Here is a 23,042-nt window from a genome sequence, read left to right as displayed (position 1 = left end):
ACTCAAAGGAATGAGAATTATCTCAGGAACACAAGACTGACAGATAGAACACTCTTTATAGTTATGTTAACGGCCTAGGCAAAAAAGACACTTTGAATGTATATACTTGTATGGGACCTATCAACCAAAACCATGTTTCTCCTTCATAGATGACATGAAAAGTACAATGCTCTATACAAATACAAAGTAAAGAGGAATGGTTCCCAAAGGGATACTTAGCTGCCCTCATTGATTCCAACTGGAACAGACAGTATGTCTGACATACTGCACTGCTGATAAACTCTTCCTTCAAGGACTAGTTGCAAGAAAATTCTGAGGATTTTCACAAACATAAGTCCCTTAAATACTAACATGTAGTCTCATGCACAGGTCATAGGTTGACTATATGGCACAATGGAAAGGTTCCTAAGCTTTTGTATACTGACCATATATTATCTTTGACAGGGTGCTAACCATTAGTCAGCAAAACAGCGACAGTGATCTAATGATAAACATAAGGAATTTTTTAAAAAGTGTTTGGATATGTATAAAAGCACAGCTTGCTCACCCATTTCCCTGCACTAGTATCATATTTCCTCATCTCCTCAGGTAAAGAGCAGAAAAAAACTTAGCCAATCAGCTTATTACAGTTACATTCAATGCCCCTCCAACTCTTACACTGAAGAACCAAAAAAAAAAAGTAGCATACCTACCATGTGGCCAGATGCACAACACCTCTTCCCCCTCCTACCCCAGTCATTCATATCCCATTTCTGTGTCCTGCCCCCTTCGTTCTGCACATTTTATTGTAGCAAACTGCTTGCTACAAATGTAGCAAATAGTTGCTACAGTTTATACACTGCCTGCAAGGAGTGCTACTCTGCTCACGGTTTACTTAAAAAAATATTCTTCTAAACTGTAACAAACTTCTAGCTACAAATGTAGCAAACAATTGCTACAGTTTATTCCCCATCTGCAAATACTGTTAGAGCACTCAGGTTTTATTAAGAAAAAATTTTTCTGTTTTTTACTTTTGAACTGTAGCAGACTGCTTGCTACAATGTAGCAGGCAGCTGCTACAGTTTAGACCACACACAGAGGTCTACAGTGCTCAGGCTTAACCATAAATGCACTACTGGCTTTTACAAGCTGGTACTCCATAAGAGAGAGATCCGAAATGACTGATCGTGCCTCCCCCCAACATTTTGCACCCAGGGCAGTTGTCCCTCTCACCCTGTCCCAGCTATGCTACTAGATATGTAATTATGAAACATTGTCTTTTGTTTATAATTCTTTAGTGGTTTTAGGTTTGACCTAGAACCTAGATTAAATATGAAATCTACTAGAGTTAGGGTAGAACAGAGATCTTAGGTTGCTGTCTTGTTCATACTCAGCACTGGATCTCTATCAGTACACATGGCTCTGCTGTTAATATTTTAAAACAAACTCTAGCAACAAAACTGGAAGTTTTCTTTATTGACTAGCAGATATAGTCTATTCCCTGCTTATCCTCAGAACCTTTAACCAGTGTTAAAACATTGTCATTTTTACCCAGAGTACTTGTCTCTGATTTTTACATCATTAGCTGTGTCAGCTTCCCAAAGGATTAAGCTATGTTTGTTGGAGTTTTCTGAACACAAGGTGTGCTTCATCATTGTTTTTCATATCAAGAAGTATAGCCTCAAAAATGCTTAAAAATACAAAGAATACTTTTTGAAGTGGGGGAGCTGCTCTGCACACCCCTTAACTTCTATATATCAACAACAGTCGGGATAAAGTGTAAAATCTCACACTCCACCTCAGTGCACCATTTGTTTGTCCAGTAGAACTACTTGATATGGTTTCAATAAACTGTAATTAAAAAAAGAAAAGTCACTCAATGAACCTCTCCTTATTGTGCTGCAGGCATGCAAGTGGTCATAAGGTGTTAAGGAGCTAATTACAAATGACCAAGTTCAGGCCCATCTCAGATTGCCTACAGACAACAATAACAGAGTATAAGCTGTGTGAAAGTACAAAAAAGAGTTCTTATTTACATAACAAACAGTCATAACAGAAGCAGATTCTTCCTTGGAAGAGGAGCCATCTTCACTGGAGATGTTAGTCACTCTGCCCGAGCTCTTCTATTAGCAGCGGCATCACATTCCTCATGCTATCTATAGCACTGATGCACTACCTGTCACACTTCCATTGCACATACTGTTCACCTGTCCATGATTTCACAGAAAGTCCATGATATTTCCTTATATTTTGCCCTGTCCTTCATAAAATACTTGACCTTCTAGGAAATCCCTGAGGATTATACTTTGTCAGTAGTTCTGTGCTTCTTATAGTTCAGAAAATGCATGGTGATGCAAAACCTGTTGTTCTATTAACTTCATAAGTGAATTAGAGTAATGTTTGAAAATAGTCCCTGATTTTGGACATTTGCTCCCCCATTATTTTTGGCTTTGTCCACAAATAAGTTGAGAAGTATGCTGTCACATAAGCAGAAAGGCAGCAGGCTAACAGCTACTTCATTTTTCTCTCCTCCCTGTAGATCCTTCTCATACTTGAAGTGATGGAGGAATTGGATGCTGTATCTCTAAATTAGAAAACTGGGCTTCATTCGCATGTTTCTTTTTATTTTTTATTTCTAGATTTATGTCTTTTCCAACATGACTATCAAAGTCCTCCTTTTATCTTATGACTCATTGGTTAACCCGCAGTGGCTACCATCAGCTGTACTATGAGCTGAGATGAAGGTTGAGTTTAAGTAAGCCTCATTCAGGGGCAGTTTTGTGTTATTATTTTGTTCTTCTCACAGCCCACCCACATCTCTGGAGTGCAGTAACATCATTACATAACCTGCCAATGGATAATCTGCTGGTGTGTTCCTCAATCATCTCTGGAAGGTTTGGACATTCCAGGCTCCACTATTGGCTTTAGCACTAACAGGGAATCCCTTCCTTCTTCCAGAGATAGGTGAAATGAAATAAAAGTTATTACCGTACCTGGGTGACATTTTAGGTGGCAGGCCATATACCTGAACCCAGGTATCCAGAGTCATAGTAAGGATTCCAACCCTTTGTAATATAGAACTTGCCATTAATTTAATTTTTGATAATAAATAATGTAATCTTTAAAGATATTATTCCAGTACTGTCCTCATGTGTTTTACAGACTTTAGAAGGCATATGACAATATACACCAGAAGTGCAACAATGGAACGGAATCTCGTAGCCACTGCTAAAATGCCATTCAGTCCCGCTGTTAGAGGAGTGAGAGTTGTGTCCACATTTTTTGTGATTGATAAGATAAATACGTTCAAGGTGGTTGTATAATTTTACCAAGGATATTTTTTGTTTCTCTTCCTATTTGTGATTTTCATGAACAATATATCAAGGTGTAGCCAATGTCGTGAGACTGTCCAATATGGTGATATGAAAACTGCAATTCTTTGTTTGCAGATAATGTTATCCTTTTAGACATTAATGACTGTGATCTCCAGCATGTGCTGTAATTATTCACTTTGGAGTGTCAAGTTATGTGGATGAAAATAGGTACCCCAAAATTAGTGGTCATTGCTTTGTCCCAGCAAAGAGTAGAGTGCTGTCTGCAACTGAAGGGGAACAGCTACTTCATTTGGAGTATGCTGGGGTCTTGTTTATGAGTGAGGGTAGAAGGAGTCATGGGACTGACTGATGTTTAGGTTCATTAGTGACAATTCAGCAGGTATTGAACTTGGCTGTGGTGGTGAGGAAGTAGCCAAGTCAAAGGACAAGCTCTCAAGCGAGTCCTTGGTCATCAGCTTTGGGTATTGAATAAAAAAATGCAATCATGGATACAAGAGGCATAAATGGCATTTTTTACACAGTAAAGAGTGGTACTTGGAGCAGAGGATTAAGGCTGTGAGTTATAGTTACTGTGGTACATGGTTTGATTCCCTCAGCCCTCATTTGCTTACTGTGTGACCTTAATCCAGTTACTTAACTAGATAGTGCTGGGGGCAACTTGGAATCTGGGCTAGGCTCCTCAATAGTCTCCTGAACTGTGAGCCTAATAGCTACCAATGAACCTTTAAGTAGCTGGGCTCACTCTCTTAGACAGTGAAGAGCTTTGCAGTCCAGGAGGACTTTAGAGTTCAGTCATTGCTCTTCTGTACTGAAAGGTCAATAAGAGTGTTTTGGATACCTTGTAAGGATGGCCTCTGACTGTCTCACACAGGAAGCATGCTAGCTATAGCTTGTTAGGAAGAGGAGGACCCTGGCAGGCTCAGAAAACACTGAAGGGATTATATTTCTTGGATTCCCCTGGATTGCCTGGGAATCACAAATAATGAGCTGAAGATAGTCACTGAGGACAGGAACAACCTTATTGGCTTGATATTACTATACTTCTTACCAGGACAACAGGCTTAGAATGCTGACAAAGATGATGAATAAAATAGTGTATATGCAACAAATGACATCCGAGTTAAATTTAATGTTCTCACTTTTCTACCAGAATGACGTCTTGTCTTAGCAGTTAGTGCAAAGGAATAAGCCCATTAGATGCTCATTGCCATCATGCTATAGTTCTGAATTTGATTCCCCTATTCTGTGTGACCCTAAGCAAGTCATTTAACTAGAGAGAGAGAGAGAGAGAGACAGCAAGCTTCTGGGTCACCCGTGAAAAGGGAAAATGTGCTTAGTGGATTTAGCCAATTAACAAAAATAAATAAATATATATGAATAAATAAATATATAAATAAATAGACACATCACATCTTCCCACTTAGAGATAGGTAGCAGTCCTGTTTCATATGGCTCTCCATAAGACTGTCAGTATGACATTCATGTGAGTACATTAAAGCAGTGGACTGCATTTCTATATCAATAAATTGCTACATATTTCCACTGTGTTGTATATTATAAAGCGGAACAGTTTAGATATTTATGAGATGGCATGCTTACACTTAAAACAGATTTAAAATAGCCAGCAGACTTTATGAATAACATCATTAAATACTGCACACAAAGAAGGATATGCAAAAGAACTGTAACATTAACACAAAGGTTATTACTATAGAGTTTCTTTTGCTATATTTGTCTTCCAAATATATCCAAACAAAGGTTCATCAGGGGAATACTTAAATGAGGCTATGCAACAGATTGCCATGTTTAAAACAGTTTACTTCTGTGAAGAAACTAAATGCTGTTTGTGTGTGTGTGTGTGTGTGTGTGTGTGTGTGTGTATTATATGTTTATTTTTTTTTTACTACTTTATTATCAGGAAAAAATGGTTGAACTGTATGCCGCTTGAGAGAAAACATGTATAAACGTTTATTACTGACCTTGCTGCATCTTTCTGGAATCAAGTTACAGCCTTGCAATAAACATTTCATAAAAGTTCAGGAAACAGCACAGATATAAAAGTATATTAGCAAAAAAAATATCCTCTGGCCTCCACTCAAAGATACTATAAACAAATGCAGGTTATTTTAAGGCAACTGTAAACTTTTTTTTTTAAAATATCTTTATTTTAATTTAGTGTGGTAATAAATTGCCCTACTCTTAGCAGCACTACCTTATCAATCTGGAACTTTGAAAAGGATGAGTTCAGTACATACCGTCCTGACTTCCAGCCATCTGTTGGCAGCTGACAGGAACAAGTAGGCAATGTTATTGGTATCTGTGAGCTCCAACATGCGCTCTCGAAAGCGGAACTCGTGCCTGCAGTTGAAAAGAATCAAACCAGGGTATTACACTTTTGTAAAAGCTTATAGTTAAAAAATATATTGTCTTCATGTGCTTCATCCTGCACATAGTCTTCCTGTTAAAACTGTGAAACACATGCTCTTCTAAAAGATGAAATATGACTTCTTAGGAAATGCAGAAAAGTCCTAGACCTCTGTAGTCTTCTCTCCCTGCTATTGGTATATGCTAACTCTATTCTTACAATAATAGTGCTTGGACTGTTTACAGATGTCCCCATACTGCCATGCAGTCATGCCTCCCAAATGTCCAGATTTTTGCACAATGTCCAGATTTTAATTCACATTCTTGTTCTGTTCTCATAATATTTGTGGTTTTCTGGCAAATTACTGAGGACTGAAGTCAGTCAGTAATGGCAGATGTTACAGTTTCAGACTTCATATTGCAGAAAACGTGTACTAATGTAAATTTCTAAGTTCATAATAGCAATATTTGAAATATGTCCCTGATTTGGGCTTTTGTCCTCCAATTATTTTTGGTTTTGTCCAGACTTCTTGCATTAACAGGTTGTGAAATCTCTCAAGGGTTGAAGGAGACAGGATGTGGAGTAATACTGTACAGTACTTTGGGGCAGACACTGACTGTAAGACACTTAAAAGCTATCCTGATCCTGTACTGACCACTCTGCTGGTCTGTAGCAGAGAGAAGGATAATGCATCAAGGTAAATTCTGCAACCCATGTAACTGTAGCCATGAACTTGAATCCATCTTTGTGCTGGGAATCTTGGAGTGATGTTGCAATGTCATAATCATGTTTCAAGCCATTTATGAAAATGTCGCTAGAAAAAGGCAAATAGATGCAGTTTTGTAACAATGCTGTTTTTAACTGCAGCTTCATTTGTTGCATGTAGAAGGGGGTCCACAGACAGATGCTCATTCTGGACAATGTCATTCAACCACTGGGAGTGTATATTCATTAGATTATGGTAGATGACATTTTTCATCTCAGACTATGTAGTATATTGCAATACAGAGATGTTTACATTACCTGGTTTATCTTTCAATAAAAATGCATAGATCAAATCAAGGTGAACATATATCTTTGCAAAAAGCTGAACAACAACATTTACATTGACTTTGGGGTTATAAGAAAAAGATAAACTGTGAATTTGGACTGGGGCATGGATGGGAAAAACTGGCTGATAGTAATAGAAAAAACAGTAATAGTGTGTGTTAGTGTGTCAGTGTATGTGTGTTTGTGTGTATTTGTGTGTGAAATTATCCCTCCCAGCACACAAAAAAAAAATCCCAGAATCTTTTACCTTTATATTTTCCAGTTAGTTCCAGTTTACAGCAAAACAATTACATATCCTGCATGGTCTTTTTCATCCAATTTTTCATTATTTATGTCTTAAGCATTTGTTGCATCTCTAAAAAACAGTCCTTAACATTTTTCCTACCATCTAGATGCCAAGCAAGTTCTCTTGATACACTCACAAGAAATGAAGCTTAATATTAGGAGCATCCTGTTGGTGTACTACAGAGTCCCATGTCATAGGACATCTGCATGTCTGGTAACAGTGTAGAGCTACTGTATCATTTTTTTAACTGCCACCTTTTTACTTAATAACTAACTTGGCTCTCTTGAGTGGCCAGTATGTCTCTGTCTACATGACATCCCACCAGTTACATGTGCCTTATATAACAGGGAACATGTCCCCAAAATCCAGTATCACAGCTAAGGTTTCCTCAACTTGGATAGAAGATGGCTGCAGTGAAAGTATTACCTCATTTACTGAGGTGTCAAACCAAACCTTGCTGTGAATGTCTAAAACAGGATCCCCTTCAGGTATGGCCTTTAACCCCCTGCAGATGCTGAGTACCAGTATCTGCCCCTTCAGGTATGTCTGTAACCCCCTGCAGATGCTGAGTACCAGTAACTGCTCCTTCAGATATCTCCTGTAACCCCTGCAGATGCTGAGTATCAGTATCTGCCCCTTCAGGTATCTCCTGTAACCCCCTGCAGATGCTGAGTACCAGTATCTGCCCCTTCAGGTATCTCCTGTAACCCCCTGCAGATGCTGAGTACAAGTAACTGCCCCTTCAGATATCTCCTGTAACCCCCTGTAGATGCTGAGTACCAGTGTTTGCCCCTTCAGGTATCTCCTGTAACCCCTGCAGATGCTGAGTATTAGTATCTGCCCCTTCAGGTATCTCCCTGTAACCCCCTGCAGATGCTGAGTACCAGTACCTGTCCCTTCAGGTATCTCCTGTAACCCCCTGCAGATGCTGAGTACCAGTATCTGGCCTTCAGGTATCTCCTGTAACTTCCTGCAGATGCTGAGTACCAGTGTCTCCTGTACCCCCCTGCAGATGCTAAGTATCAGTATGTGCCCCTTCAGGTATCTCCTGCAACCCCCTGCAGATGCTGAGTACCAGTATGTGCTCCTTTAGGTATCTCCTGCAACCCCCTGAAGATGCTGAGTACCAGTATCTGCCCCTTCAGGTATTTCCTGTAACCCCCTGCAGATGCTTAGTACCAGTATCTGCCCCTTCAGGTATCTTCTGTAGCCCCATGCAGATGCTGAGTACCAGTATCTGCCCCTTTAGATATCTTCTGTAAACCCCTGCAGATGCTGAGTACCAGTATCTGCCCATTCAGGTATCTCCTGTAACCCCCTGCAGATGCTGACTACCAGTATCTGCCCCTTCGAGTATCTCCTATAGCCTCCTGCAGATGCTGAGTACCAGTATCTGCCCCTTTATATATCTTCTGTAACCCCCTGCAGATGCTGAGTACCAGTATTTGCCCCTTCAGGTATCTCCTGTAACCCCCTGCAGATGCTGAGTATCAGTATCTGCCCCTTCAGGTATCTCCTGTAACCCCCTGCAGATGCTGAGTATCAGTATCTGCCCCTTCAGGTATCTCCTATAACCCACTGCAGATGCTGAGTACCAGTACCTGTCCCTTCAGGTATCTCCTGTAATCCCCTGCAGATGCTGACTACCAGTATCTGCCCCTTCAGGTATCTCCTATAACCCACTGCAGATGCAGAATACCAGTACCTGCCATTGCAGAGCTTCAATGTATTAACATGGAAGAGTCTGTGTTCCTACCTAAAGCCTGGTAACTTTACTAACCTTTCTTTCAGTAGTAAAAGGACTATCCCATGATGGCTGCAGCTTGAGTTTACATAATAAGTAACAACACATTCACCTGTTCTGGCTGTGATGACAAACCAGCCATTTTACTGCTGCTGTACATGGGCTAGGTGTTTCTGGGTCAATCTCATGAGCTCCTTAAGCCTAGTCATGAAATTTAGGTCATACAGTACAACAAGCTCCTTATGTGAATCACACTTGCCATCCCACTTATCGCATTTAAAATATGCCCCCCCCTCACCCTGTCACCATGCAGCGGCTCAATTGGTGAAAAAAAATGGACTCTTGAATAACCTTTTTGTATACAGAGGGAATATGAGTCAGGTACTTCTCCCACTCCTGCTGAAATAATCTGTGGATGCTATAAGCATGGTTTTAAGAGAAGGGTTAAACTTCTCCATCAGACAATCTGTATGTGCATGGCAGAGGATAGTCTTTAAATGTTTTATCACATGACCCTTGCACTAATAGATCAACAGGTCAGACATAAAATTAGCATCTCTGACTGTCAGTATTTCTCAGGGAAAATCAGCCCTGCTGACAATTTCTAAAAGAGCACGGGCCACTTAAAGAAGATAGATCCACCACCTGTCACTGTAGCTTACTCCACCATCAACAAGACATACCTTTACTTGTGGTATTTGGGATATTACACGTTCCCACAATGCCCATGGCTTTCCACAATGCCCATGGCTACCCTTTTAAGTCATTCCTCAATAAGAGGCCAAGGCATCAAATCAGGTAATCTACCAATATAATAATATCATCAAAAGTGCTTGGTATGAAATCATGCTCAAAATCTTCGGATTTTCTGGGACCAAAGTGTGCAACAGATAAACCCCTTTTGCTGATATATTACCATATAGTCCTGGCACATATGGAAAGGTAGTAATGTAGTACAAATACAGCTACTACTTTGTTAGATTTACCTCCATGTCACCTGTTGAAAACAGTCTTGGGTGACTAGAATATGTGAATTTCAAAATTTAAAGAGGCAGTTTTAGTGGTTTACTTTTGACTGGTGTCCTTCTGTCATCAGGACATTAAAAAAAGCACATTTGTAAATCTGATATTGAAATGTTGCTTTTCATACTGCTAATACTTTTACCAATGTTTTATTAACCAACCGGAGGGCCTACATAAAACTTTAATTTCTCATATGCAACAAAAATAAGTGTTCAGACTGTCAGATTACAGCTTTGTGTGCTCTGTTTCCATTTTTATGCTTGTTGGTCCTCCCCAGCCTGAACCATCGAAGGCTCTCAAATAACCCTTTTACTTCTAGTCCAAGTTATTTTACATCATGCTGGGGGAGGGCCTGGGCATATCCAGGGAAGATTTACCCTATCAGAATTGACAGTAACTTTGTTAATTAGTAGTGCAGGAGGGTCGGTTTTGGCAGCCAGTGCACCAGCATCAGTGATTTTATGTTTTTTTGTTCTTGCTTGGTTCTAATTCGCCTGCCTTCAAGTAACCAGGCGGCATAATGCATCGATAGGGCCTGTAAGCCTCTAGCATGCATCCACCCCATTTGTTAAGCGCACTACCCTTTGGAGAATTTAAAAGAATTCATTCTCACACTAGCATAAAGAAAGATGTTGATGATGAATTAAATGAAGTCTTTTTGAGATTAAGGGACAGAGGATATGATACAAAACACTTAAAAAACACAATGGTAAAGGTTAAAAACAATAGGAATGTCAAAGATATCATGAAATTTGAACATGGTACCTGCAGACCTTCATTAAAAGAGAAGAATGTGGAGGAATTATTTTTTGTTACTAAGTATACCACATTCTCTAATAGATTAGTTGGTATAGTTAGAAGGTTTTGGTATTTAGTGAGTGAGGATGAAAGCATAGGTGATTTGTTTCCCCATCATGTTATTTTTTCTTTCCAAAAAGGGAAAAATTTGAAGAATATTTTAAATAATAACTGTTGTAATGTTAAAGTCACACAATTGACCAATATAGGTACATTTAAGTGTAATTCTTGTAGTCTTTGTGATAGGGTTGTAAATATTCATTCCATTAATGATATCATTCATACCCCTAGATATCATTTTAGTTGCAAATCCATTGGGGTAGTATATGCCTTGACCTGTAGTTGCGCTAATATTTGGTACATTGGCCAGACCAAGAGGATGGTCAGAGTTAGAATTTTAGAACATCTGAGAGACATTCGGAATTCTAACTTACTTAGTCCAGTAGCTAAACATTTCGTGGACATTCATAAAGGCAATAGTGATAGTCTAAGATATGGAGTCCTGGGGAGACCATTTGTTTGTAATGGTGATAACATCACCAATAAACTATTAGAATTAGAGACAAAAATGATTCTTAAGTTCAATACTTTAAGGCCATACGGTTTAAATTTAGAATTGGGGATATGATGGATTTAGGAGACACAAAATAAGTAAGAATAATATAAAAAAAACATATTTAAATCAATTTAAAATAATAAAAAGTGCATATACATATATATATATATATTTTGAATGAAATGTATGCATAGAGGTATAATGTTTTATTATATAAAAAAATTTTTTTAAGGAATAATTCTTTTTTAAAAGAATGAATTTCTATTAAAAATGAAATAGTAATGGTGTAATGGGCATTATATTTTGCTGTTTATATTTTGCTGTTTGTATGTTTTTCTATGAAATTTGGAGAATCTAACATTGTTATCAACAAGGTCACTTTAAAAGAAATTTTGTATTAATTGAATTATTGCTTAATTGTTTGGATATGCACTATAAAAACTAACAGTTTGTAGTAAGTAAGTGTGATCCTTGAAGGCGAATTGCCGAGGTACCAGGTCTAAAATAAAGTGAAGAAAGGCATTGGCTGTTTGGTGTGTTGCTGTTATTTTACATCATGCTGGGGGAGGGCCTGGGCATATCCAGGGAAGATTTACCCTATCAGAATTGACAGTAACTTTGTTAATTAGTAGTGCAGGAGGGTCAGTTTTGGCAGCCAGTGCACCAGCATCAGTGATTTTATGTTTTTTGTTCTTGCTTGGTTCTAATTCGCCTGCCTTCAAGTAACCAGGCGGCATAATGCATCGATAGGGCCTGTAATACTGCTGCAGCAATGTGTGCTTCTACTTGTTAGCCTACAATGCACACTGAATGGATTATTCTCTGGAGCACTGTGTTTTCTTTTCTTGAGCCACTGCCTATATCCTCAACAGCTGATGCTCAAGCAGTAAGACATATCAACCTCATTACCCACCAGGATGGGGAAGTCAAACCTTCACTTCCAGTTCTTTCCAGCAAATCTCATCAGGTATACTTTGGTTGAAAAAAAAAAAAAAATGTCTGGTATTTGCTCACCAATTCCTTGCTCCCTTTCTTTATTTCAGAAGACAGTGTAGTACTTAAGGAGATCCCACCCTTACACTGCCGTCTCATGCCTTATGAAAGCATTCAAATAGACAAGTACTACCACCTAAGATGCCCTCTCAAGAGAGTCACTGGAATCATTGAGGGACTTACATTTTCTGTAGACTGTATGTTTTATGTTTTAGGCTAAAGAGAACTGTGAACATGCCTTAAACAAGAATGATGTTAAGTAGCATCTGACAAGCCAGCAACGGCTTAGTAAGAATCGCGCTTTAGTTTAGTCAGGGGTGGGGCTGGAGTTTTTATATTCATGTAACAGCTGGCGATTACTTCTACAGGCTGTATATCTTTACAGTTTGGATTGCTGTGCCTCTGTGGTTATATTTCACATATCACACATATTGATGTAACTGAGGCTTTTTTCCCCAATTTGGTACAGGTCATGCAAAAATATTGAAAGTCAAGTCAGAACGTGGTGTCATAAATGATCACAACCAGCCTCTGTCTCCCTTTAAATTGGCATGTTCACATCCTTATATAATTCCACTGGAGTCTATATTATATTGTCGACAGCTCAGAATGTCAACTCTGAATTGTTCGACACCAAAATGTCGAACTACAAAAATAGCGAACTGCCATATAACCGATTTCTTTCCAACGTAAAGAAATTGGTTGGCCATCCACCAATGGCATACATAAACAAATAAATTTAACTGGGGGGCTTCTCCCCCCACACCCCCCTAACTAAATATTCTAAATTCGAGACCGCACTACACTCAGAGAAAGGGCAGGTGTCAGAGAATGGCCAACTGTTGGAAAGAAGTTGGGTATTTGGCCGTCCGGTATTTTTGTAGTTCGACATTTTGGTGTCGAACAATTCAGAGTCGACATTCTGAGCTGTCGACAATATGATATAGACCCTTCCACTGACATGACTAACATATGCACAGGGAGGGGATAGACACAACACACATTAATGCTAGACAATCAGGATTAAATATTCATGTACAGAGAATGATATCATCTGAATTTACCATTTATATGGAAATTTTAATGTTGCTGCACATTTACAGATTTACTGCTCAGAGTGCACTATGCATTCAGTAAATTTACCATATACTTATAAGAATCCTGCTTGTGATAAAATATGATATTCCATCACAATAAATAAATAAATAAATACAATTCTGTGGTGAGAACATGCCATCTTCTGCACTGCAGGTGTGATGCCTTTCCTGGGGGACCTTCAGATTTAAAAGGAGACCGATGCACTATAGGTTTGGACACAAACCCAGGGATTCAGAAAGGCTTAGCACACTGAAGAATCCTTTACTCTGAAAGTTTCCACAGCACATTAAACCAAGGCAATTTAGGTCTTTACTCTGACGGTTTCCACAGTGTAGTAAGCCAAGGGCATTTAAGCCTTTACTCTGAAGGTTTCCACAGTGCAGTAACCAAGGCAATTCTGACCTCACTTTCACCCTCCAACTTAATGCTGGCACTGGCAATAACATAGACAGAGGGCTTGCATATGAAGCCAAATGCAAATGCAACAATCCAAATATTTAGCTAATACTAAGCCGTATGCTTTCCTCAGAAATTATGCTAGTACTTGAACAACAGAGAATTGCTTTACTAAGTTACTTTTCTAACAACACCCATTCACTAAAAATGGTGTGGTTAAGACTCATAACACACAAGTAGATATCATTGAGCTATACAAGTATTGGTGAGTGTGTGTGTGTGTGTTTTTGTGAATGTTTGGAAATGTGTGTGTGCACATGTGTGAGTGTGTGTGTGTGTGTGTGTGTGTGTGTGTGTGTGTGTGTGTGTGTGTGTGTGTGTGTGTGTGTGTGTGTGTGTGTGTGTGTGTGTGTGTGTGTGTGTGTGTGTGTGTGTATGTGCGTGTTCATACATGTGTGCGTTTGTTGGGAGGCACCTGTGCCACTATGATCTGGTAGGAAGACCACTAGCACAATGAAGTCTGATAGTGCAGTATTTGATTCAGAAACACAGGTAAAGAGGTGTTTCTCGATGTAGCTTTACCTTGTCTCTGAGTCATGGATTATTCCTGTCATGCAGATGTCCATTAACCACTTAGCATAAGTGGTGATAATTTTTCTGAATCCCTAGTGTGAATATACATAAATATCTCTGCACTACTGTTATTAATATGTTTTATTAATACTTCTCATATTGAAAGTCGTACTCATTCAAATGATTCCACCTTCAGGCTTGGACTCTAAAAGGTATGCTGACTCTGCATTCACATTCTCAAAACAGGTTATATTCGGTCCTTTTTATTGGGAACTGATTCAATGGAAAATGATTCCATCAAATCTGCACCCTACAAAGTGGCATATCCCTCACTTTTGCTCCTTACAAAGTAATATATCCCTCACTTTTGCAGAAGAGGGCTGCAGTCTTCTGCCTCACATGTGTAAGTATACCAATGCAGAGGGCAAGCCCGGCACATGCCCCAAATGTAGATATACCAACTCTGAGATTGCCATATCTTGGAGAGAAGAGAATATTCTGAGAAATGGCCATCTCAAATTTGATATATGCAAGTCTGTTTTTTTTTGGCTATCCAGTCACCATGTTTTGGGAATCACTGAAGCAGGTCCCAATGTTTCAAATGGTTAGCTTATATAGCTAGATATCTTCCTACTGAGGTAGAATATCTCCTCTCTGCATTGCTCACCTTGACTGTATTTGGACAGCACTGTCCTGAAGCCCACCTCTGATGCATCTGTATAGAGTAAACTCCATAAAAATTAGGAATCACAAACACAGTGTTCAGAAAATAGGATCCTCTTCAATTCATTAAGTGCTTTATTCGCTTTCACAGAGCATTACACTGTGACAGGAGCTATTCTGCTTGTCAGATCTGTTGATGGACATATAATAGTTACAAATTTAGGCAGAAACCTTCTACAGTAGACAGCTACTCAAAGGTAAGCTTTCACCTGTCTCTTACTGGGAGATCCAGAACAGTTTTTTATGCTCTCATTTTTTTCTGCTTGGAATCTTACCAACCTTCTTCCTACAATATATCTAAAATATTTGGCTTCTGCCACAGCCAATTTACTTTTCTACATATTTACAGTCAACACTGCCTGAGGCCAGGATTCTAACACAGCCTGCACTTTAGGAAAATGAGACTCTCAGTCCTCTGAATGCATGATCAGTTAATCCTGGTGGGCAGCAATATATCATGCATAGTGATTCAATATTTTATCTGTCAAAATCTAAAAGGTGCCTTGGGCTCTGGGTAGGCCAGATGGTAACATTTTGCAATGAAATAGAGCATCAAGGGTGACAAAGACTGTTTTATCTTTTTGGTATCCCTTTGTCAACTCTTACATTATGAAGTATCTTTTCCAAAGTAAATGTCACTAACAAAGGACTCTGGCTGACCAAGTTTGCAGATGACTGCTAACTAAGAACAGTCATTGAATCCCCGAATGACTTAGCCATCGTGCAGGAAGGTATGTCTCAAATAAATAACTGGAGTCAAAATTATGGTCTGAAACTAAATGCCAAAAACTGCATTATTATATCCTTTGTGAAGTCATCTACCCCAGAGAACTACCACAGGTTCATAGGTGTGTATTAGGCTAATGGCCCTGGAGCCTTTATAAGCCTAGCCCATAGGATTACCCTGGCATTGTGCCACCTGACATTAGTTCCCAGTGCCTCTGTCGAGTAGAGCCACTGGAGTGATCCCTGGGGTGAATTTTCTATTTCCCATCCACTCATCAAGATTTTTCTTGAAGAGGGCCAGTGAGGTGTTCTGTTTGACATGTATGGGAAGTCTGTTCCATAGCATGGGCAGTCTCTGTGTTATGAAGCTGTCCCTCCAGCATGTTCTGTTGATTGTGGTAATGAGGTTGAGGTCTCTGGAGTGTGTCGTGTGAAGGGATTGGGATTTCTTTAGCTGCAGCATTTCTAACAGGGCTGGGTCAGACATGACTTTGTACGTCAAGCAGAGATCACCTCTAAGTAGGCAATATGAGACAGAGAATAGCTGGAGTTTTTTTAGTCTGTCCATATAGGACAAATGTTTAAGGCCTAGGATCCTCTTTGTGATGTACTTTTGTGGCCTCTCCAGTTGTTGCAGGTGTCTAGTGAGGTACATGCCAATTGGGGCATTATACTCAATTGGCCTAATGAGGCAAGAGTAGAGGGAGACAATGACCTCTTTCTTCCTGGGTGCAAAACCCTTAGTAATGAGATGTGCCACATAGAAGGACTTTCTGATCACAGTGGAAATGTGGTGAAAAGAGAGGTTGCTGTCAACCTGTGCTCCCAGATCTGTTATAACACCTTCTGTGTTCAGTGGACTACCACTGATGTGGCAATTCATGGGAACTAAATTTTTCTCAAAGGGGATGATGACACATTTTTTGGCATTGAGTTTAAAGCCATGGTTCTGACACCAGTCCTTGGTCTCAGTGAGGCCTTTCTGCAGGATGTCAACATCACTTGGTGAGTTAATAATAGCTTCCAACTTGCAATCGTCTGCGAACGTTGTTAGCCAGAGTCTCTTCGTGTTGGCCTGGACTTCAGAGAAGTAGATACCAAACAGGAGAGGACCCAAGACCGAACCCTGTGGGACTCCACTCGTGACTGGTCAGCAGTCTGAGTTGGAGTCAGCTACTTTCACACTGTGGGTTCTATCTGACAATACATCGCAAAGAGTTAACCCAGTCGTTTGGTATTTGGGAACTTATGTGGACAGTGACCTTACATTTGACTAACATGTGTCTATTGCTGTAAGAAAGTCGTCATACATTGCTCAGCTTATAAACAAATGGATTGTGTCTAAATCTAGGGATGTCTTTGTCCCCCTTTTCTCTGCCATCATTATGCCAGTCATTGAATATAATGTCCCTTGGCAATGAATCTGTCCAGACACATGCAACAATTGGACTGGCCACAGACATAAGTTGCTAAATGAATAGAAGGCCTAAACAACATCTCCTACATGACCAACTCAAAGCCCTGTCACTATACTCTGTATACTACAGACTGTTAAGAGTTGACTTGTGTCTGGCATGCAAAGCATTCTCCAAACCATTACTGATAGATTTACTACACATCATTGAGTCAAATGGCATCAGAAATACTCAGTCTAATCATCTAAACCTCTTCCACGAGATCAACATTACAGTTTGGAGGGACAGGTATAGTTTGCAGGGTATACCCCTGCTATGGAACAAACTCTCCATCCACATAAGACAAAGTTCCTGCCTGTCCATTTTCAAGCCCAACCTAGATCTACAGGTGGGAAACAGAAAATTTACCCCAGGACAGTCCTTTGTACTAGTAGTGGACAGGTGCAACTCCTAAATGTTTTATCCCATGCATGGGTCCCCTCAAATTATGTATGGAATGATCCCAGTTATTGTCTTTAGGGATAATATATAATTATTGACTAAGGGATGTGGAAATGGGATAGTTTATTTTGCAAACAAAAAGGGAGATTTGCTAGGCTTAAAATTGTTGCAAGGACAGCTAGCCTAGTACTTACCTATGAACCTATGAACCTGTAAGTATCCAGCCTTTCCTAAGTTCTCTGTCAGCTCATCCGTTTTGAACATTGATTAGCTACCAAATTTTGAAATACTCTTCAGGTTCCTAAAGTCATTCAGAATCTACCATTTCTACCACATTTAGGAATTAGCACTATTAGTCTGTTCCAATCATTCTATGACTTTTCTAAAGTGTTACCTTATGTTATGTTCTTTCAGTTTAGTTCTACCAGGCATTTCAGAAACTTTATTTCTTAAAATGAATTATTTTACTTTGAGCTTTTGCACTCTTGACAAGGATTCATCAAACTGTACTTCAAGTAAAGCCTACATAGTTTCAGTTTCATAAACATGTTGCAAGATCTCTGCAGAATTCTGTATTTCTTATGGTTTCGGTATATTAATGGAATAGAATTCCTCCATGTTTTCCTTTCCTCACTATTTTTATAGTTCACTGTGTTTATTCTTTCCATCACCTCAAATGGCAACTGCCATTTGGCCAGAAATGTGCTTTCTGCATTGAGCATTAACCGGTACCAAACCTCTTGGGTTAAAATCTCCAAGTAAGGCATTGCTATTCTAGACCTGTCGCTGCATTTGCTGCCTCTCAGAATGTACTTCCTTACTATAGGAATTGTCAGCTTTCCTCTGTCTTGCCGACTACCACAGTGTTGTATCACACTTATGAAAATGCTTTTTCTTCATCCCAAATTTCCTTAAAAATGTCAGTCAGTCCTCTCAGATGCCTTATTTACACAAGTTCAAATTAACTAAAGCCAGTTGAAGTTTGTAGCATCTCACTGACTACAAAGTAAGGTAACAGCTGGTCCCAGCTATTACCATCTTCATCAATAACTTTCCTTAGCATAGATTTCATTATTTTATTAAAACTCTTCACTAATCCAACAATCTGCAGATGTTAGACTGATATCATCAACTTTCTGACTTTAGAGTACTGTTATAATTGTTACAGTACTTTTGGTATAAAGGGAGATCCTGATTGGTATTTTCTTTAAGAATGTCAGCTCCCCACTCTGGAAAATAACAGTAGCTGTTCCATGGCAATAATCTTAGCATTACCTCTGCCTAATGACCAACTTCTGGAAATTTAGTAGCATATTCTATTAAGACTAGTATGTACTGATACACATTGCTAGGTTTTACTAGTGGCCCCAGAGTATCCACAACAATATATTCAAATGGCACATCTTTAATAGGCATTGAGATCAAAAGACTTTTATATCCATGGTGAAGTATGGTTTCATGGTACTATGGACAAGAAGTACAAAGGTTTTCTATCAATTTCATTATTCCTAAGCAGTAAAATCTGGCTAGTTCTCTGGCCATAGTTTTGTTCAATCCCAGTTGACCTTTCAACAAATGACTACGGGATAGTTTCATTACTAGTGTCTTATAAGATTCGGGCCTTAATAACTGATATATGATTGTTTTTCTTTTTTTACTTACTCTTTATGGGAGTTTATCTTTAATTCAAAATAGGGGTAAGAAGTAAAGGGAGCATCTTGTTTACTATCTTACCCGACAACATTGGTTATGTTCTCTCTCTGGGCCTACTGGAAGTATTACATTCTCATTGTGTTTTTCTATATTTATGCATCTTATCTATGAATCCACAAAGTCAGGATTACTGTCTTTATTGACTTGAGTTGAGGTAGAAGGCATACCTTCCACTCAAAACATAATTACTGCACCCTCTTCTACATTTTCCTGTGCAAACAGAAATTCAAAACAAAAGTCAACTTTTACCCTGCAGTCTCAGCTATCATTACAGTTTTCTTGGGTGTTGTCTTTTCTTGTTCTCCCTCTACCTTAATCTGAGTGCATACCACCATCTCACTTTGTTTTCATTCTTTGTGCTGCAATGCAACTGCACAGGTCATCTCAGAATAACATTCTTCATTATCATTACATCCTTCTTGGTTTACAGAGTTGTCCTGAAGATAGCTTACCTTTATTTGAAGTTTCTACTTCACACTAACATATATATACTCAGACCTCGGCATTTTCCTGCCCAGTTCACTTTTTTGACTGCCAATTTTTTTATTAAAAACAAAATGACACAACAATCTAGGGCAGGTAATATGCCAGCTTCACTTTTGCAAACAGAATTACAGCAAGGATAACTTTCAGGCCATAAGAGCTTAAAGGAAGTACAGTTAAGATAAACACATTTTGCCCAATTAGAAGTGATTCTGATAAATAGAAAATGACACGTGCCCAGTAAAAATGGTGACAGGAGTCCATTCTTATTTGTGATCACATATTAACCTCTATACAATACAAGAAAATTGACCAGTATTCATTCCACAGTCATGTCAGTGCAAGAACTGGACCACCTTTTCAGCCACAGACTAAACATATAAATGAACGTAGTCTGTGGCCCAGTTCGCTTTTGGCACTTACTTTGTTTTGTAAGTACACTTGGGTACCCTATTTCTTCTGTGTTTGTCTCTGTGTGCTAATGCTTCATAGTAGTCTTAATCCTTGCTTCTTACTTGTACTGATTTTTACTTAAGATGTTGCTGTTAATTTACCTTTAGTTCCGATAGTGATAAGTTGTGTTTGTTTATATTCATTTTAACTGTGTAAATGAAGTTGTCAGCAGACCCTTTCCAGTCATAACCTGGGACTCAAACAGCAGAATAGAATACACTTAATCATATACAGTAGTTTAGATGTAGCTATGCAAAAATGACAAGTGACAATTACTCAGTAATCATATAAGACATTTGGAAATAATGTACACAAATGACAAGTGGTTATATTACAAGCATGTTTTCAATAACAACATATGAGAAAAATAAACACATATAATACCTTTGGGTTTGGGGTCAGTCTGTTTCACTTTTCAAGTAGTTTTACATAACATAACATATATGTTTTTATTACCTTTAACAATTGTTAAGAAAGCACTTTCACACAGTTTCCCTTGTACATGTTCTTTTACACTGTTTTTAAAATGTCTCATTTCTACGTGATTTATTTTTCATTTCTGCAGAAAACTGATTCCGTGCAGCTGGTCCTAACCTTAATAAAGCTCTCTCACCAATAAATGATTTGAAGGGTGGCCTGGCCAGGATTATATCTTCCTAATTACTTCCCAGTGGAAGGATGAACTTGAGAGGGGGCACTAGTTATGCTTTAGAATTTTGAACTAAAAACTCCTAATCAGTAGAGATACTCTGGAATGTACTGGAAGCCATTTCAGCCCATTTAGTATGTCACAGTGGTGTTTTTGATTAGCTACTGATATGAAAAATCCACAGATCTTGTTTTCCACTGTTTGCAGTTTTTATGTGTTTTAAGCTGAGTGGAGACAAAGTAGATGCATTGCATAGTCTGATTTAGGAATCAGCATATGTCTTGCTATTGATGTCTTTCCAGGTGTGATATTCTATAACACAATTTTAGTTGGGAAAGCACTTTGGAGGTAATTTTATCAGGATGTATTCTGAAACTGATGGTAGGGTATAGGATATGACAGTTTGTTTTGTAATACTAGGGATGATTATGTTATTCTTGTCTTTACTAGGGTTGCATTTTTAATATTTTTTGTGGAGTTGAAAATAATATTACAATTTTTTTTTTTTTTGGGGGGGGGGTATTGAAAGCTTGTTTAATGTAGTCCAGTTGCATAATTTGGTGAAACTGTTTTGTAGGATGGCTTGAAAGTCACTGAATGATTTTTGCGAGTCAAGAAGTACAAAATTGGCTGCATCCAGTTTTGGATGTAGATGCAGAGGGTAAAGTAATTAATCTAAATGGAAAATAAAAGGTGTCCTAGTAGATATCCTTATGGGACATCAGTTTTAAGTATGCCTCTATTGGATAGGGTTTCATTGGGATATATTTGAAAGATTCTGTCATTTAAATATTGTACCATAAAATCATATTATCACCAAAGTTCATTTTTCTATCTTACTGGATAAATTATAGTCAGCTTCAGATGCGCTTATCATATCAATGAAGTTTACTGCTGCTACCAGCCCATCATTTAAGTTGCTACAACTGTAGTTTGTAGCTGTATAAAGGGCTTTTATAGTGCTGAAATGTAGACTAAAGCCATGTTGTTAGTTATAAAGCAGCCCATATATATTTATGTGTTTAAATAACTGCTTATATAGCAATTTCTCAAGTATTTTTGTGATAAGACATAACTGTGAGATTGGTCTGTGGTCCTTATGGTAGACGGAGAGCAACTCAAAAGAAAAGAAAACACCCAAGAGGACTGTAATGATGACTGAGATAGTACAGTTTTAGTTCTCTGTTGCTCTGTCATCAGTCCATACTATTGTTAACAGACAGGGTCCATTTTACTTTCTAACCATAGTTAAGTTCTAACCCCTTCTCCTGGTTTGATTCTGGATCTCCAGATAAGTATCACTGTCCTGCTCTTCTACATTTATTTTTACAGTGAGTAGATGTATAAAGTCGCTGCTCTATGTCATTCTTATTAAGTGTATCAGCCTGTCACACTGTGTCTCTGGAATTTCCCTTTTTCACACTTTCCAAAGAGTTTTAAGATGGTGAAAAACAATTCCTAATATTATACTATGAGTCATATCAGGAGTTGTAGCAACAAAATGTAAGAATTTTTCTCAAATTGTCCAAATTTTTACATGTGTAAAGGGATACAATTTTCTGTTACTTATTCATACCTTTTGCTTGTTACCAGTCTTATTCTTACACACCTAGTAGTGTAGCTAGGGCAGGGTGAAAGGGCAACTGCCTCGGGTACAAAGTGTTGAAAGGAGGGTACGATCAGCTGATCTGGATCTCTTTAATCCAATGCCAGCTTTTAAAAGCCAGTAATGCATTTGTGGTCAAACATGAGTTCTGTAGTGTTCTGTTTTTGTATCTTTCGGCTTTTCCCAGTTAGGGGTCACCACAGCGGATCTCCGGTCCGCTAATGATTGGCAGTAGATTTTTACATGCCGAGTTGCCAGCTCTGATGCACAACCTTCAACGAAGGTACACCCATTCATGCATGTCTCCACACCCAAGGCAACAGGACAACGCTGCACCACCACTATAGTCTAAACTGTAGAAACTGCTTGTTACACTGTAGCAGGCAGTTTGATAAAGTTGAAAAGTAAAAAAAAAAAAAGAAAATATCTCTTTTTTCACTAAAACCTGAGTGCTGTAGCACTCTGTGCAAGCTGGGTATAAGCTGAAGCAACTGTTTGCTACATTTGTGGCAAGCAGTTTGTTACAGTTTAAAAGAAGAAATAAAAAAAAAAACTAAACCATGAGCACTGTAGCACTCCATGCAGACAGGGTATACATTGTAGCAACTGTTTACTAAATTCATAACAAGCAGTTTGC

General features: G+C 38.7%; 1 protein-coding gene across 9 annotated transcripts in view; it reads right to left on the bottom strand.

Moving 5' to 3' along the window:
- ABCC9 (ATP binding cassette subfamily C member 9) overlaps positions 1-23,042 on the bottom strand; it is a 1,652,866-nt gene that overhangs the window by 521,664 nt on the left and 1,108,160 nt on the right. For all 9 annotated transcript variants that reach the window (XM_044087794.1, XM_044087796.1, XM_044087793.1 and 6 more), the window contains one exon: positions 5,570-5,672. In XM_044087794.1, the coding sequence (XP_043943729.1) occupies positions 5,570-5,672 (103 nt within the window). The remainder of the gene's footprint in view (positions 1-5,569; positions 5,673-23,042) is intronic.

Source organism: Protopterus annectens, chromosome 11.part0 (genome assembly GCF_019279795.1).
Source record: "Protopterus annectens isolate FY-2018-M chromosome 11.part0, PAN1.0, whole genome shotgun sequence".
NCBI lineage: Eukaryota > Metazoa > Chordata > Ceratodontiformes > Protopteridae > Protopterus > Protopterus annectens.
Note: the sequence above shows the minus strand (reverse complement) of the source record. Positions and strands in the feature narration are given on the sequence as shown.